Below are 15599 nucleotides of genomic sequence, written 5' to 3' on the forward strand. Positions count from 1 at the left end.
CACAAGTTACACAGGAGAAACAGGAAGCTTCCAGGATGTATGATTTGCAAACCAGATTCTAACGTGCCTACGACCTGAGTTTCTTAGACCCTCTAGGCACACTATTTTGAGCAAGTCACCCCAACTGTTGGATTCCAATCCTTCTATCGTTGCCTTCAGCTCTGGTTTTCTGTGCACACAGGTGATCGAGAATCTCCTTACTGGTGCAGACATAGAGAATGTAGACGCTACCTTACACTTAGTGGGCTCTCAAACAAATAGGGAGGTCATTAAGCAACTCATTCTCTTTTTAAAGTTCCCAGAGTCCTGTGGTCTTCTCTGAGACAGTGAACTCATGGTAAGCTCATTATATTGGATAAATCCACACAACATAACAATGATGAATCTCTACCTACACTAACTGGGTGATAATTTGTAGCATATTATGTAATTATTTTGATGGCACATTCTCATTGTAATTAGGTTTCTCTCTGGCTGATATTAAAATTGATTTACATTTCTCGAGCACATAGTTTGCTGTTGGTAACAGTTCCTAGATATGAATAGGTTATTAAACATGCACAAGAGTTTATTGACTTCTGTGGATAACCAACAATTTACCGAGGGAGTTTGAAATTTGTCCATGGTTTTAATGTGTAGGATACCTACTTGAGGAGTCTCAATAAATCTCCAAATTGTTTATTTGGGAAAAGACTTAGATTTCTTTCAATCTGAGTTGGTAATAAAAATCACGTCTATGCCTCAGAAATGCTCCAGCACTTCCTTCCCAGCTACATCAAAATTTTACAGTAATAGATGATAAAGAGAAATTATTCTTGCAACAGAAGTGGAGGGAGTTTAGAAGGAACCCAGTGAAAAATGTGAAGATCTACACACAAAGCAAGTCTAAGCAGGACAGGGAATCTCAAGTGGCTTTTTCAGGGGAAAGGAGCCATAGGTTCTATCAGAGTTCGTCATCAACACAAGATGTTACCAGCAGGATCCTCCTCTCTTCCCTCATGACTGTTGGCCAAACCCTTTGTCATGGGGGGCTCTGTCAGATGTGGGTTTCACCATCTATTCCACTAACGCGATCGGATGTTTTCCATGTGCTGAAGACTGGGCCCAGGCAAAGGCAGATAGAATACCATGAAAAACTCCAATATATTAGTGAGGTTGCTTAGTATATGACCTAGAGATTTATTACTTGCAAAACCTGTCAAATGGGAGTGTCATAGTACACACTTCATTCTTATTTGAAGAGAATTCAATTTGACAATATCTGTAAGGCCCCAAGCCCATCAGTAGTGCACAGAATAGTCCACTTGCTGAAGACAGTCATCCTCATTATCATGAGTGATACTGTCCATAGGAAAACCACCTGAGTGGCACAGTGACCCCAGTCCTAACCATCGCTGCGTCACCTCCCATACCTCCTCTCAGCAGAAATCTCTGTGCTACACTTAACCACATTGCATCTTCCTCCTCGCCCTTCCTCCAACCAACCGGCCCTCCTCCTGTTTCTGCGCTGGTGACTAGAAACACCATCCGGTCTCGCAAGCCAGAAACCCAGGAGTCCACCAGACTCTGATTCAGCCTCTTTGTCCATCTCCCTCATCATATTCCTCCAAATAGAACAACTGGTCTCTCAGTCACAAGCCCCCCACCTACCTTCTCCCCACTCACCTTCCACAGAGTCTCAAAAACTGCCCATGCTAAATAAATATCTGACCTAAAGCCCTCGTGTGTGAAATTCCTGAGCAACCTCCCCAGCCCACGTTGATAAGGATGAAGGACACATTGTTCATGATGCTGTATCATTTGTTCTCTGCCTCTAAACATCAATATACAGTGTCTGTTATTGTATCTTTTATTTAATTTTAACAAAAAAAGATGTTACAGGTATGCTTTTTTTATAAACTGTCCTTTCTTAATGAAAGGTGACTCTGTTAAGGAGATTAAATTTATTCCAAAACATCACCAAAGGGATTTAAAATTAGGATTCAATCAATTTTAATACCCAAAAAGAGGTCATTGAAGAGTAATGTAGGTTTGAGGTTCTGACAGAAAGGGGCAGAGTGAGGGAGGCTCCTCCCAGCACCTGCACCAGCCCCCAAGGCACAGCTGTCCACAGCTGGATCCTGCTCTCTGGACAAGAGGCTCCCTCAGAAAGAAGGTGGGCAGCTTAGCAAGTGGTCCCAGCGTGGCAGGTCCACACCTGAAGAGAAAGCTCCAGCTCCCATGGTTCTGAGTTTGTCCTCACCCAGCAGCCTGTGGTCTTAGCTGGGTCCTTGGAATCCAGGAGGACCTGGTGCAAGTTACTGACTTTCCACCATACTCACTTATTGTGCTGACAGAGCACAAAGAGTCCAGGTTTGAAATCACACCTGGTTCAAATGGTATAACTAGTTTTTTTCACATCTGTAAACTGAGGATAACACCTCCTTCCAGATAGTACATACAGAACCTGTCACAGCAGTGGATACATTATAGCGATCGGCAAAGGATAGCTATCTATAATCACTATTGTGATGGCTTAAATATATGAGTGTGGGTAAAATGTAAGTCAGCAGTTCTCAGCTCCGACAGCATGGGAGTATCACCTGGGGAGTTTTTAACATATAGAAATGCCAGAACACACTCCGTACCAAATAAACTGGAATATTTAGGGTGGGGTATATACATTGGTATTTTTTAAAGTTTTTATGGAGATTCTGATACACTCATAAATAATGATATAAATAATTACTTTCTAAGCTTGACAGTTATCAGTTATATTGACATAATAAAGTCATCCAAAAAGCAAAAAACCTCAAAAGAGGACTCAGAGTCATGATGGCTTTCCCAGGCTGTGACTATCTCACAAGCCCAGCAAGACCACTGTCCAATGGCTGCATGACTCTGTCTCCCTCAAAAGGATCACCTTCAGGCAAATTTGGGGCAAGTGAGAGAATTGTCTACACTACAGGGCTTCCAAAATCAAGAAGAATGGGTACTCAGTACCACCACTGTTGTAGATACTCAATGTCAATGAAAGGGCTGGGTTATCCTGTCTATCAACCTAAGTTAATGATGTGGTGTCATAGGGTTATTTAGTAAGGATAACTCTGTTAGGAACCATAGTACTATTAAATGAAAGTGTTAGTGGGAGCCATTTGGGGGAACACACCATCAATACAAATAGTGCTGATAGCCACATTATTGCATATTAGGTGTGTGATGTGATGTGCTTTGTGCCATTAAAAGTGATTTAAACAGAGCCAGACCTGGTCCCCAACAATACCACCTTGGAAGAGTGCACTGCCTTGCTCAGCGCCCCGACCAGCCCAGCAGACCAGGACAGACAGCATCAAAGTTCAGGGAGGTTGTGTCTCTTAGGAAAAAGTCAGTTTTGCAAAGAACTGTTAGAAAACTCCCCATATAATGATTATACTTGTTATTTGAAAAACTGACATTTATCTTGATATGACATTTTCTTAATCCCTTAATGACTTTTAGCTGAAATGTCAACATAGGGAGAAAAAAATCATTGTGTGACTGCGACACTTTCATCTATAAAGTCCATTTGCTATTAGATGACAGGGTTCCGGGCCACAGACCATTATAAAGACGATGTCTAAAAAGCACCACCTTTGGCGCTGTTGGCTTTATTCTTATCTGGAAGTTTCTCATGCACCTGGGTCTTATAGAGTCATCAAAGTTGACAGGTCAGTGGCCGCCCTGGCTAGATGTCACAGGACTTCCACGTCCTGTAATTCAAGGGAGGATTCAGAACACAATATGTAGCAAAGTCGGGCACAGAGGTTTTGCTAGTCCACTAAAGAAAAGGTGTCCCTGCAGGGACCAGGCGTCCTTTCCACGCTGGATGCCACAGACCTGTGAGCTGTTTACTCACTGCATCTTTGTAACTCATTTTAACATTAAATGAGAGGTATATCAAATGAATATTTGCCTCCAGGCATTACAACAAAATAGTAATAAAAGTAATTAGTTGAATGGTTGATTTACAAAGAAAAAAATCATCACACATATTATTCACCTGCAAAGCCATCTGGTCCTGGGCTTTTGTTTGCTGGGAGTGTTTTGATTTCTGCTTCAATTTCATCCCTAGCAATTGGCCCGTTCAGATTTTTTATACTGCTCACAAAATTCCGGGATATTTCAAAATGAGTATGAAGCAATAAAAAAAAGAAGTATTTTATTTATTTTTTAATTTTTATTAATTTTAATTTATTGTGTTAACATGGATTTAAGTGTCCCACTCAATATAACTCCCTCACTCCCACCCATGTGTCCCCCATTACACCCCCTTTGCCTCCCTCCCCTAAGTTCCTCCCCCTTTCCCTCTGGGATTTGCTGTCCTGTTATCTGTATCTCTGTGTTATATATATATAATTTTATTAATCCCTTCACCTTCTCTGATCCCATCCCCTCATCCCCCTTCCCTCTGACAGCTGTCCTTCTGCTTCCTGTAACCCTGATTTTTTTTTTATTAAACAAGAACATCAGAAAAGCAAACGACAAGTCAAAAAAAGTTGTTCGGTTATGCAAATGAGATGCAAAACCAACTTTTATTTCATTGGTAAAAATGCACTATACAAAAGGCAGAAAGTACTGGAGTATTCATTTTGAAATATCCCCTAATTTTTGTGAGCAGTGTTATTTCCTGGTTCAGTCTTGGAAGGTTGTATGCTGCAAGAAAGGTGTCCATGTTTTCTAGGTTGTCCAATTTGGTGGCATCTCCTTGTTTACAGTGTTCTTTAATGATCCTTTGTATTTCTGTGGTGCCATTTGTAACTTCTCTCTCACTTAAGATTGTATTTATTTGGGCTCTCTTCCTTTCCTGATGAGTTTGGCTTAAGGGGTATCAGTTTTGTTAATCTCCTCAAAGAATGAGCTTCTAGTTTCATTGATCTATTCTATTGGTTTTTTTTTATCTATTTCATTTATTTCCACTCTAATCTTTATTATTTCTTTCCATTTACTTTGTGTTCTGTTTGTTCTCTCTCTACTTCCTTTAAGAGTAGAGTCAGATTGTTTACTTGAGATGTTTATTGTTTCTTAAGCCTGAATAGCCACAAACTTCCTCTTAGAACTGATATTGCTGCAGCCTATACATTTAGAGAAGTTGTGTTTTCTTTTCTTTTCAAGATAGAGTTTGATTTCCTCTTTGATTCCTTGGTTGTTAGAAGCATGTTGCTCAGTCTCCATGTATTTGGTGTTTCTGCTTCTTCCAGTTTTCTTCCTAACGTTGTTGTCTAGTTTCTTGCCTCTATGATCAGAAAAGATGCTGAACAAGATATCAACCTTCTTGAATATATTGAGACTTTTTTTGGCTCAATATCTGATCTATCTTGGAGAATTTTCCAAGTCCACTCAAAATAAAATTTTACTCGGCTTCTGAAAGAAATTTTCTATAAACGTCTAATGTGGCATTTAAGGCCCTTGTTTTATTATTAATTTTCTGTCTGGGTGGTTTAATCCATGGATGTGAGGGGGGTATAAGTCCCTGCTTCTATTGTGTCACTGACAGCTTCTGTCTTCATGTTCAGTAATTCCAGTGCTCCTGCGTTGGCTGCCGGGATATTTGTGATTGTTATAGGCTTTTTGGGGACTGACCTCATTATCATTTTGTAATGTCTTTTTTCATATTCTTTGTTTTAAAGCCTTTTGGGGCCAATACACTTATTGCTACACCAACTTTGCTTTCCTGGTTTTTTTTTTAATTAAGTGAGAGGAGGGGAGACAGAGACAGACTCCTGAATGCGCCCTGACCAGGATCCATCCAGCAAGCCCACCATGGGGCTATGTTCTGCCCATCTGGGGCCTTTACTCCATTGCAACAAGAGCCATTTTTTTAGCACCAGAGGCAGAGGCCATGGAGCCATCCTCAGCGCCCAGGGCCAACTCACCCTAATTGAGCTCTGGCTATAGGAAAAGAAGAGGAGAGAGTGAGAGAGAGAAGCAAGAAGGGGTGGGGTGGAGAATCAGATGGGCCCTTCTATGAGCCCTGACCTGGATTTGGACCCAGGACATCTACACGCCTGGCTAACACTCTATCACTGAGCCAACTGGCCAGGGCTCATTTCTATTTGCATGCAATTTCTTTCTCATCCCTCCACATTTAGTCCCTGCATCTTTCAATTTGAAGTGAGTCTCTTATAAGCAGCATATGGATGGGTCACATTCCCTACACTGTTCAGCCACCCCATGTCTTATTATGGAGTATTTGATTCATTTGTATTTAAGTAACCACTGACGAGTATGTACTCATCGTCATTCTGCTCTTTCGTTTTGTCATTCTTCTTTGTTCCTTCCTTTGACTGATCTCCTTTGGGGTTTGCTGGTTTCCCTTCATGGTTTGTTGGGTTCTTTTCTCTTTATCTTTTGTGTGTTTTCCATAGGGTCTTGGTTTGTGGCTGCCACAGGTTTGTGTCTATTATCCTATATTGTTAATTGTCCATTTTAAGCTGACAGGCATTCAAGTTCAAATGTATTATCCAAGGGCGACATGTTTACTCCCTCACCGATGTGTTATATTTTTTATGTCATGTCGTAGACATTTGTGTTGCAAAGCACTACAGCAATATCAATTTTTTTTTGTTCAAGCCTCAATTGGTGGTCAAACTTTCCATAATGAATTTTACAAATAAACCTCAGCCCAGGTCAAAAGCTGAAAACTCGGTGCCTTTGTGTTTCTTTTCCAGAAACAATATTTTAAAACTCAGTGTTCAGCTCTATATCATGTCATAAAATGTGTCCAGTTCCCTTTCAAGAGCTCACCTTGGTTGTAGTTATGCAATCTAATGACTGCAGTAAAACAGTGGATTCCTGACTGACCTCAGCAGGGCAGCACTTTCTGCTTCAATGACATAAGAGACCAGATAACAAGACATCCCTGAGCCCGGCTTTCCATGTTATTATGGTCCTAGAGCAGTTCCACCTTTTGAAGAATCCTTTGTGCACCAGATCTTGTTATCACCGTAAGAGTGACTTCCATGCCGTGAGCTCATGATGCATAGGGAGTGTTTCCTGTCATCTGCCTTTTATTCATGACATCACACTTCCAGTAACTATGTCTCTGGTCTCCATGTTAGCAGAAGACACAGCAGTGTTGGGCCAGCATGTCCTATGTCATCACCGCCCACCCTCTTCATTCTTTATCCCTCTCTTGAAAAATCATTTTAGTTTACATATCCTAGGTACCTTCCAGGACCTCTTATGATGAGGCTGCCTCTTCCCAGGCCTATTCAATCCATCTTTTCACTCAAATTCATGAAAAGTCTTTGTTCTTTAGCACAAATAGACATGTTTCCATAGAACCGTGCTTCTCAGCCATTGCTTGGAAACACAAAACTCCCAGCTCCTAACTCAAGATATCTCTGTGATGGAGTCAGAATGCCTGACACTAAGCCTCCAGCAACAATTCTTATTTGCATATACGATGGACTGGAGTCATGGGAAACCCACCTATGAAGTTTGATATCTGAATCCTCTCCATTTATTTCTGTACAAAGACCAAAGCGGGCACTCAGACAGTCCTTCGGAGGACCTGCCCAAGGACTGTGCTCACCTTGGATCAAGTGACGTAGAAATAATGGTTTATCTCGGGACCATTAGCACTTTTTCTTCTCAGTGGATAACACTTCCAGGAATCCCACAGTGTGTTCACAGTTAATAAACTACCTCTGCCAAAAACCCTCATCCTTCCAGCCTCCTCCTTTCTCTCCCCTTCCTCACCAAATACAAAGAGAGCTTATAGACTGTCTAGAGCTAGCAAGATGCCTAGTAGGTAACTGAGCATCAGAATGAAGAGACCACGTGATGTGTGTATGGGAACACCCCCTTCCTGCCATCTGTGTGTACAGATCCTCTTCTCCTCCACTCATTCTGGAAGGTCAGGGAGGGAAGGGGGAAGAGAGGTTTCAGAGATTCACTTAGTTATAAATCCTCATTTAAGAACATCTACAGACCGGTATCGCTAATTCAGGTGTGATGAGCTCCACTTCCAGGCATTGTGATAAGGACTAAAGCCAGGAGGACTGATAAAGTGTATATACCTCAGCAAAGGGTGACTCAGAAACCTCAGGTGGGGGCAGCAACCTCTCTGCCACTAGGGACAACTCCAAGTATCAGATTGGTTCAACCCGAACTATTTTTAAATTTGATCATCGTTCAAGCACAGTATATTGAAAGGGCATTGGACAGAGGTCAGTAGCGAGGGTCTTAGCCTCACACTGGACATTGATGCATTCCTACTTTCTCATTTCCTGAGTTTGTAAACGTTCAGAGCTCCTCCCTGTTTCGTGTTCCCAAACTATTGCAGTCACCCCACGAATTGTGTGTTTCTTACCACAGTCCTGTTTCTGAGCCTTTCCCCCTCATTTCTCTGTTGCAGATTCTGTTCATGGGCATGATGACGGAGTATTACCACTACTTTTTCACAACCCTGGTAAGCACATACAGGATAAATGTGTCCACATAATGAGAAACACCTCCAGGTATTTTTAAGTCAGCCCCAAGGGTCTCAAAAGCAGGATATTGTCATGAAAATTTGGTTGATTTTTCCAAGAATCCTTGAAATCCTAAAATGTTACAAAAAAGTTTTTCTTTCTTTTCTTTCTTTCTTTCTTTCTTTCTTTCTTTCCTTCCTTCCTTCCTTCCTTCCTTCCTTCCTTCCTTCCTTCCTTCCTTCCTTCTTAACTTCCTTTCTTTCTCCCTCCCTCCCTCCCTCCCTCCCTCCCTCCCTCCCTCCCTCTCTCTCTTTCTCTCTCTCTCTTTCTTTCTTTCTTTCTTTCTTTCTTTCTTTCTTTCTTTCTTTCTTTCTTTCTTCCTCCCTCCTTCCCTCCCTCGCTCCCTTCCCTTCCTTTCTTTCTAACTACCGTCAATCCATGTGAACTGGAAAGACATTAAAATGAAACTTCCGTCACGTAGAAACTGTCAAAGGGCAGACTGTTGTAAAGAGGCATCATCACATTTTCCATGTGCACTAAGGCACAGTGACCCGTGTCGTGGCCTTCCGTGCTCTGCGGTGGCTCAACCATCTGTGTCCAGGACATACCTGGGTTAGGCAGGGGGGCACCCATCAGGTGTTTTGAAGACCATTAAAAAGTGTAGTTTGGGAGACGCTTTGCACATTGAACACTCTGCATGTAAGAAAAATCATGACTCTAAGACTGAGAACTTAAAAACTAAATCAATAAAACTATAATACCTTAAATTTTGAGAGATTATTCAGATCTAGGAAGACTGCTTTAGGGAATTTAACACAGCAAAATAATGTAATAGCTCTCAATCAATTTCAAAACTCAGCCTCACACACTTTCTTACATGAGGAGGAAACACAGAACTAGCCTTCTCTGATCAGTAGAGGTGAGCTGACTAAATCGACTCAGATTCTGGGAGGTTCAGGAATATGGCCTTTTCTCAAATAAAAGCAGCCAGGCAGCTGGTGAGTAAGAAAAATGGAGAAATTTGGAACGAGGATCAGGCAGCTGCCACACATGTACTTCTGACCCCAGTATGTCTGAGATTTGAGGGTACAGAGACATCATGAGATGAACGCTGGGGGCAGTTGTCAAACCAGGAATGCTGTGAACGCTGGGCAGGGGAATGGGGTGCAGGCTGGACGTTCTGAAATCAGTTTCTGTTTCCGTGGCCATCCTGCCCTTGTTGGCATCCTGATTATTTCCTCTGTCGGGGAATAGAGGAACAGTGAGAACCACCTTGTCCTCTTCCCAAACACAGCCCTTCCTCGCCCTCACGAGCACCTGGGTGCACTCAAGGCGACACGACCATCTGCCTCAGAGGGTCTGTCCTCCCCAGCTGGACACACCCCTAACATCTGGGTTTTTGAAATTTAAGAAAGAACAGGAACAACGGAGCCTAAGAAGGCTGGTCTTTCATGGAAACCCATGGGGGAGTGGCGGGGTGGGGGGGAGAACAGGCTGTCCTCACACTCCTGGTTCCCTCACCTTCACCCACAAAGGACACTGAAAACCAGACTGTGGATGTTGGGCAGATAAAATATATTATACTTACTTTGTTAAAGATGGCACTCACTGCCCACATGAAAGCCTGTTGCCCAGGTGATATTAATGTGTGTTGGGAGCGGGCTGTGGGCAGGCAGGATCCTTGTAGCCTGGGGGTTGGTTTTAGGACTAGGCCTTTCCCACCCTTTGTGATGTGGGGTGGTGCAATCCCATCATGCCTCAGATAAGTGACTTTGTATTAGAGACTTCCCTATTTTGTATATTGGATTAAAGGTTTTTATTTCTGCACTATACAGTAGGGCAGACTGGGAGCTTGCTCTCTTGGTTCCTGAGGTTAGCATTAGAGCGGAGAGCAGAGAAAGGCCACATGGAGGAGGCCAGGAGAAGCAGCCAAGATGACAGAATGCTGAAAGAGAATCCAGTTAGTGCAGAGTTTGTGCAGAGAGGAGATAGGAAACAGAGGTGAATAAGGCTGGTGAGCTAGAAACCTTTGATTCTAAGAAACCTGGATAAGTCAGTGGTTTTGGGTGCCCTGATTGGAAAGGGAAGTGTCTTCCCACTGTGTGTATTTTTTGCCTGCCAGGTGCAAGCTAGGATTAAAGATTATGGCCCACCAGTGTTTGGCTTCGTTATTTCTTTACCAACTGTCTGAATCCAATGTAAACCTTCATGGGCCAGGCGGCTGTGATGATGGCCTTGGTTACTGGCTTTACAGTGGATGTCCCATGCTCTCCCTTGTACAGAAACCTCAGTGGGTAGCCACCCTGGTTTTGTACATATCTGGTGTGTTAATTGTAGCTCATCAATTGATATGCCGTTACACCCATGAGAGACTCCATAGGCCTTCAGGAAGTTTCTGTCTTACCTCCTGAGGCTTGAGTAACTTTCCTTCTGTTTATTGAATGTGATAAAGGAAGTTACGCTTTAAATGTACTTGCATGTGCTTTTTCCTTTGGTTTTACCTGAATTTTGCCTCGCTTTGCTCTGGCATTGTTACCATTCTTCCCTGTGAGTATTAGCAAAGCTTAAAAAAGAGAATGACTCGGAGCAAGGGGGAAAATATAGCATTTTAAGAGGCAGTGTTGAGCGAGGAGAAGAGAGCTGAGCTCTTGGAGTTCTGCTGTCTGACCCGAGGCCACCTCAGAGACGGTGGCAAGGCAGGAAGGAGTCACTCAGATGAGCACACTGTGTGCAGCTCAACAAACAGATCCTGGAGGGCTTCTGACACACCTTCTGTCTGGTACCAGCTTCATCGCAGAGAAGCGATGGACGGTCTCACAGGGAACTTCATAACCCAGTTACACACTGTGTTCAGAAATGTTTATGGGAGCTGTTTTTCCTGTTAAATGATACATTGAAAGCTTGGTATATACTTAAGTAGGGCATATATTTTAATCATGCAGTTTACAGTCTAGCCCTTTTATATAAGGAAAAAAAAGGTGATGTTATTGCATGAGTTTAAATGTGAATCGACTCACACACACTTGTGGTGTCCACTCCGCCTCATGTGTAGAGGAAAATACCGGGTGCATCAGCTCTTTTTCAGAACGATGACCGGAAAGGGAGGGAGCATATTCTATGGTGAAAATACTCATACCCAAAAGACCGGGTACCCCAGCTCAGTCTAGGAAGGGAACCTTTGGTTCCTACTCTGAGCCTGTGTCCAGTGAGCACTGTTCATGCCCTTATTGTAGGAGACTTGGCCTGTTTTCAGCGAGCTGGGGGAATGCTGTGACTTCCTTCTGGGAGGGACCTTCCTGTGAAAGTTTAACTCCTTCCCAAGATGGGGACAGAGGGTGTGATTGTGGGGGATGGTACTGCCACTGACAGGTTGGTCTTTCGTGGGTGGTCACATCACCTTCAGAACTTCAGTTTCCTTACTGACAAAATAAAAGCGTTGAACCCAATGGACACAAAAATCCCAGCCCACTGCTCAGTGACTCTATCCTAGACACAGACTCCTCTAACTTCTTGAATGTCGCATCCTGTGCCCAAGGGCATGTGATTATTGATAGCCAAGTTCCTCTTCCGGTTCATCCAAACTCCAACACCACTGTAAAAAACTAGATGAAGATAAAAACTCCTTACTGCCTTGGAGTTTCTCAGCAATCGTGCAAATGAAAACCAATGGGAAATGAAATAAACTTTGGGGGGGGGGTAGCGTTAAAGACAGAGAGAAAGACAGACAGACAGATAGGAAATGAGAGAGATGAGAAGGATAAACTCATAAGTGCAGCACTAGTTGTTCATTGATTGCTTCTCATAGGTGCCTTGACAGGTGGGGAGGGGGAGCTTAAGCCAGTGACCATGAGATCATGTTAATGATCCAATGCTCAAGCCAATGACCCTCCGCTCAGGCTGGCTACCTTGGGCTTTCAAACTTGGGACCTCAGTGTCCCAGGTCAACACTCTATCCACTGCGCAAACCCCAGCAGTCAGAGGGGAAACACACTTCTATAGAAACAACGTGACAATGGCTATCAGTTTTGCTTCCATTTACATGTTGCTTCTGCAATCATTGACTGTTTTGCATCACAAACATTAAAGCATTACCTTTTTCTGCTCTTTTGTCTCTCCTGCTGCACAGGACCTGTTTGCCTTGGACCTGGGACTCTACAGGTACAGTGGTGTCAACATGACCGGGTTTCGGCTGCTTAACGTTGACAACCCTCATGTGTCCTCCATCATCGAGCGGTGGTCCATGGAGAGACTGCAGGCCCCGCCCCGGCCTGAGACCGGCCTTTTGGATGGCATGATGACAGTGAGTAGTTTTAAAATCAAATCCTCTGAGAAAATGTTTGACTCCCTTAGGGATTTGGCTGAGAGTCTCACGTGCCTCCTTCTATGGCGTGAGGATGTGTAAAACCTGTGTCTCAACCCATGTGAGGGAGAAGAAGGGGGAGCTTTTTAGGTTTTTGAAAGCCCATGCATGTTTATATCAAAGACAGCTATTTTTAGCTTTCTCATTGTATTTGTCTCAGATAAAAATAGGTAAAAGAGCAGCCACTCCTGTCAGCCAAATGGAGACAGCAGAAACCAAGCAAGTTCACATGGAGAGAGTTTTGCGCAGGGATCATGGCCCTGAGAAGAGGGGGACCCCCACCTGTGATAGCTGAGCAGGGCCCATCTGCCTTCCTGACTCTGCCCCACCTCCATGGGGGGGGTGCTCAATGCAAAGCGCAGATTTGCACCCATAGTGGCACCCACCCTCCCCATCCAGGACACCGAGGAACGTGCGCCTCTGCAGACATCATGGTGTCCCACACGGGCCACATGTTGCCTGTGGAGCAGATGCTGTCACCCCTGACCCAGGATAGTGTCTCTGCTGAGCAGATAAATTGCACCTGCCTCGCCCTGAGCTTGTCCTTGATGCCATCCGCCTTCCATTGCCACCCCGCCACCCCCCCCCATGCATTTTCTCTAATGAGACTCCCTGTGTGATGAAGAAAATAGCAGGAATATTTTTTAAAAAGCTTTCTGTGCAGGAACAGTGTCATCTAAGGGAAAAGATATTGGGAATGCAGGCAGGTAATAGCACTTTAAATTGGTGTAGTATTTCATCCTCTGTTCTTATCATCGGAACAAACATTCCTGCTTTGAAGACACAATTTACCAATAACTGAAAGACACCATCTCACAGAGAAATGAACTTGGGATGTTGTTTCTCTTATCTCCTTTTCTTGTTGTTATGAGGAACAAATTAAAAGAAGAAATGAATGAACAAATGAAGTGGTTCTAGATGATCCCATGATCAAGGTCCCTGGCTGTTTTTCAGCCTGAAATAGCTCTTCACACAGACAGGGATGGGAGCCATGAGGCTGGAAAGCATTCTGCTACCAGTAAGCCTTCAGTGACCTGGAATGAGCTGTGAGGGAGGCCCGCAGGAACAGCCCCAGACACAGCGGGCTACTGAGAGGAACTAGGAAAGTGGGGAAGCTTGGTGGAGGAGAAGTGATACCTTGGTTTTCTCTTCTTTTGATTTGTAATTCCAGTAAATTCAAATACGTTTCAAATTCTTAGTCCACCTCCAATTCCCTGTAAGATTTCCATCACAGGTTGAAATCTAACATCATTGTTATTTGCACTAAAAGAGTTAGCTTGAAGTCATGCTAATGCAGGTGTGGGTTTACTCCAGACAATAAATACTCATCACAAGTCTGGTTTTATTGACCAAGAATAAGCATGCATTGTGTTTGGTTGTGCTGAGCCAACAAGAAAGTTTGTGCCCAGTGACCAAGATAAAGAAAACCATTGAGGAAGAGAGACCAAGTGACATGATTCATGCCAGAGTCAGGTTGGCAGGAGGTGCCTCCCAGGGCTGCTGGCAGTGACCTGGGGGCAGGAAGTATGCAGAGCCAAGTCACCAAGTCCCATGGGTGGAAGAGGTCCCATTCTACCTGAACGTTGTTTTTGTCATGTCACCTAGGAAAGGGGTCCTCAGGCTCTGTTGTTGCTCTTGTTGTTGTTATTATTATAAACAATAGAAAGGGGGTGAGTATTTATCATAATAGAGGAGGGTGGCTCCCCAGGGGTCTATAAGAGTGGCTACAGCAGCCATGTCAGGTCACGTCAATACAATTTCCAAACAATGGTAGAACATAGTGCCCACTACATGTCAGACCCCATGGGCCTTCAATACAGCTTGGAAATGGTACCTGCAAAGCACAACGTTGATCTTCATTTACCCAAAGTGGCCATGTGCTGTTCACTGTGTTCTTTCTGCTCCCACATAAGGTGGCTGGCATGGGGGTGTGGGAACGGATTCACAGAACAGTCAAAGGAAAAGTTCAAGGGCTTCCAGGGGATTGATTGCTGAGTCCAGAAAGCACACCCCACACCCTACTCCAAAATAGCAGACACACATTCGTTTCAAGTGCATAAAAACATTTTCCGGCATGCAGCGTATGTCAGACCACAAAACAAGCCTTGGCAAATTTAAGAAGATTGAAATCGTGTCAAGCATCTTTCCCAATCATGACACTATGAAACTAGAAATCAATTACAAGAAGAAATATGGGGAAAAATACACAAACACATGGAGGCTAAACAATATGGCACTAAAAACCATCAATGGCTTAATGAAGAAATCAAGGGGAAAAAATTTCTTGAGACGTTAACATGAAAACCAATGATCCCAAATCTGCCACAGCAAAAACAGTTCCAAGAGGGAAATTCAGGGATACAGGCCTACCTCAAGAAACAAGAAAAATGTAAAATAAACAGTCTAACCTTTCACGTAAAGTAACTGAAAATAAGGAAAAACAAACAAAGCCAACAGGAGATGAAGAAAGTAAATAATAAAGATCAGAGCAGAGTAAATAAAATAAAGACTATAATACAATAAAAAGATCAATGAAACTAAAAGCTGTTTTTTTGAAAAGACAAACAAATCTGATAAACCTTTAGGCAGACTCAGCAAGAACAAAAGAGAAAAAGCTCACAAAATAATTAAAATCAGAAATGAAATAGAAAAGGTGACAATCAGCCCCATAGAAAACAGAGAAAGCAACAAACTGTACAACATAGAAGAAATGGACAAATTCCTAGAAACATACAATCTTCCAAGACCATATCAGGAAGAAATGAAAAAAATCTCTAAAGTAGACCAATGACTAGTAGCAAAACTGA

The 15599-nt window shown here is 43.2% G+C and overlaps 1 protein-coding gene across 4 annotated transcripts in view; it reads left to right on the forward strand.

The window, feature by feature from the left end:
• The window catches only part of GRIK1 (glutamate ionotropic receptor kainate type subunit 1), a 332731-nt gene that overhangs the window by 228705 nt on the left and 88427 nt on the right, over positions 1 to 15599 (forward strand). For all 4 annotated transcript variants that reach the window (XM_066259567.1, XM_066259565.1, XM_066259569.1 and 1 more), the window contains exons 5-6: positions 8378 to 8431; positions 12559 to 12732. In XM_066259567.1, coding sequence (XP_066115664.1) covers positions 8378 to 8431; positions 12559 to 12732 — 228 coding nt within the window. The remainder of the gene's footprint in view (positions 1 to 8377; positions 8432 to 12558; positions 12733 to 15599) is intronic.

The sequence above is a fragment of the Saccopteryx bilineata genome, chromosome 2 (genome assembly GCF_036850765.1).
Source record: "Saccopteryx bilineata isolate mSacBil1 chromosome 2, mSacBil1_pri_phased_curated, whole genome shotgun sequence".
Classification (NCBI taxonomy): domain Eukaryota; kingdom Metazoa; phylum Chordata; class Mammalia; order Chiroptera; family Emballonuridae; genus Saccopteryx; species Saccopteryx bilineata.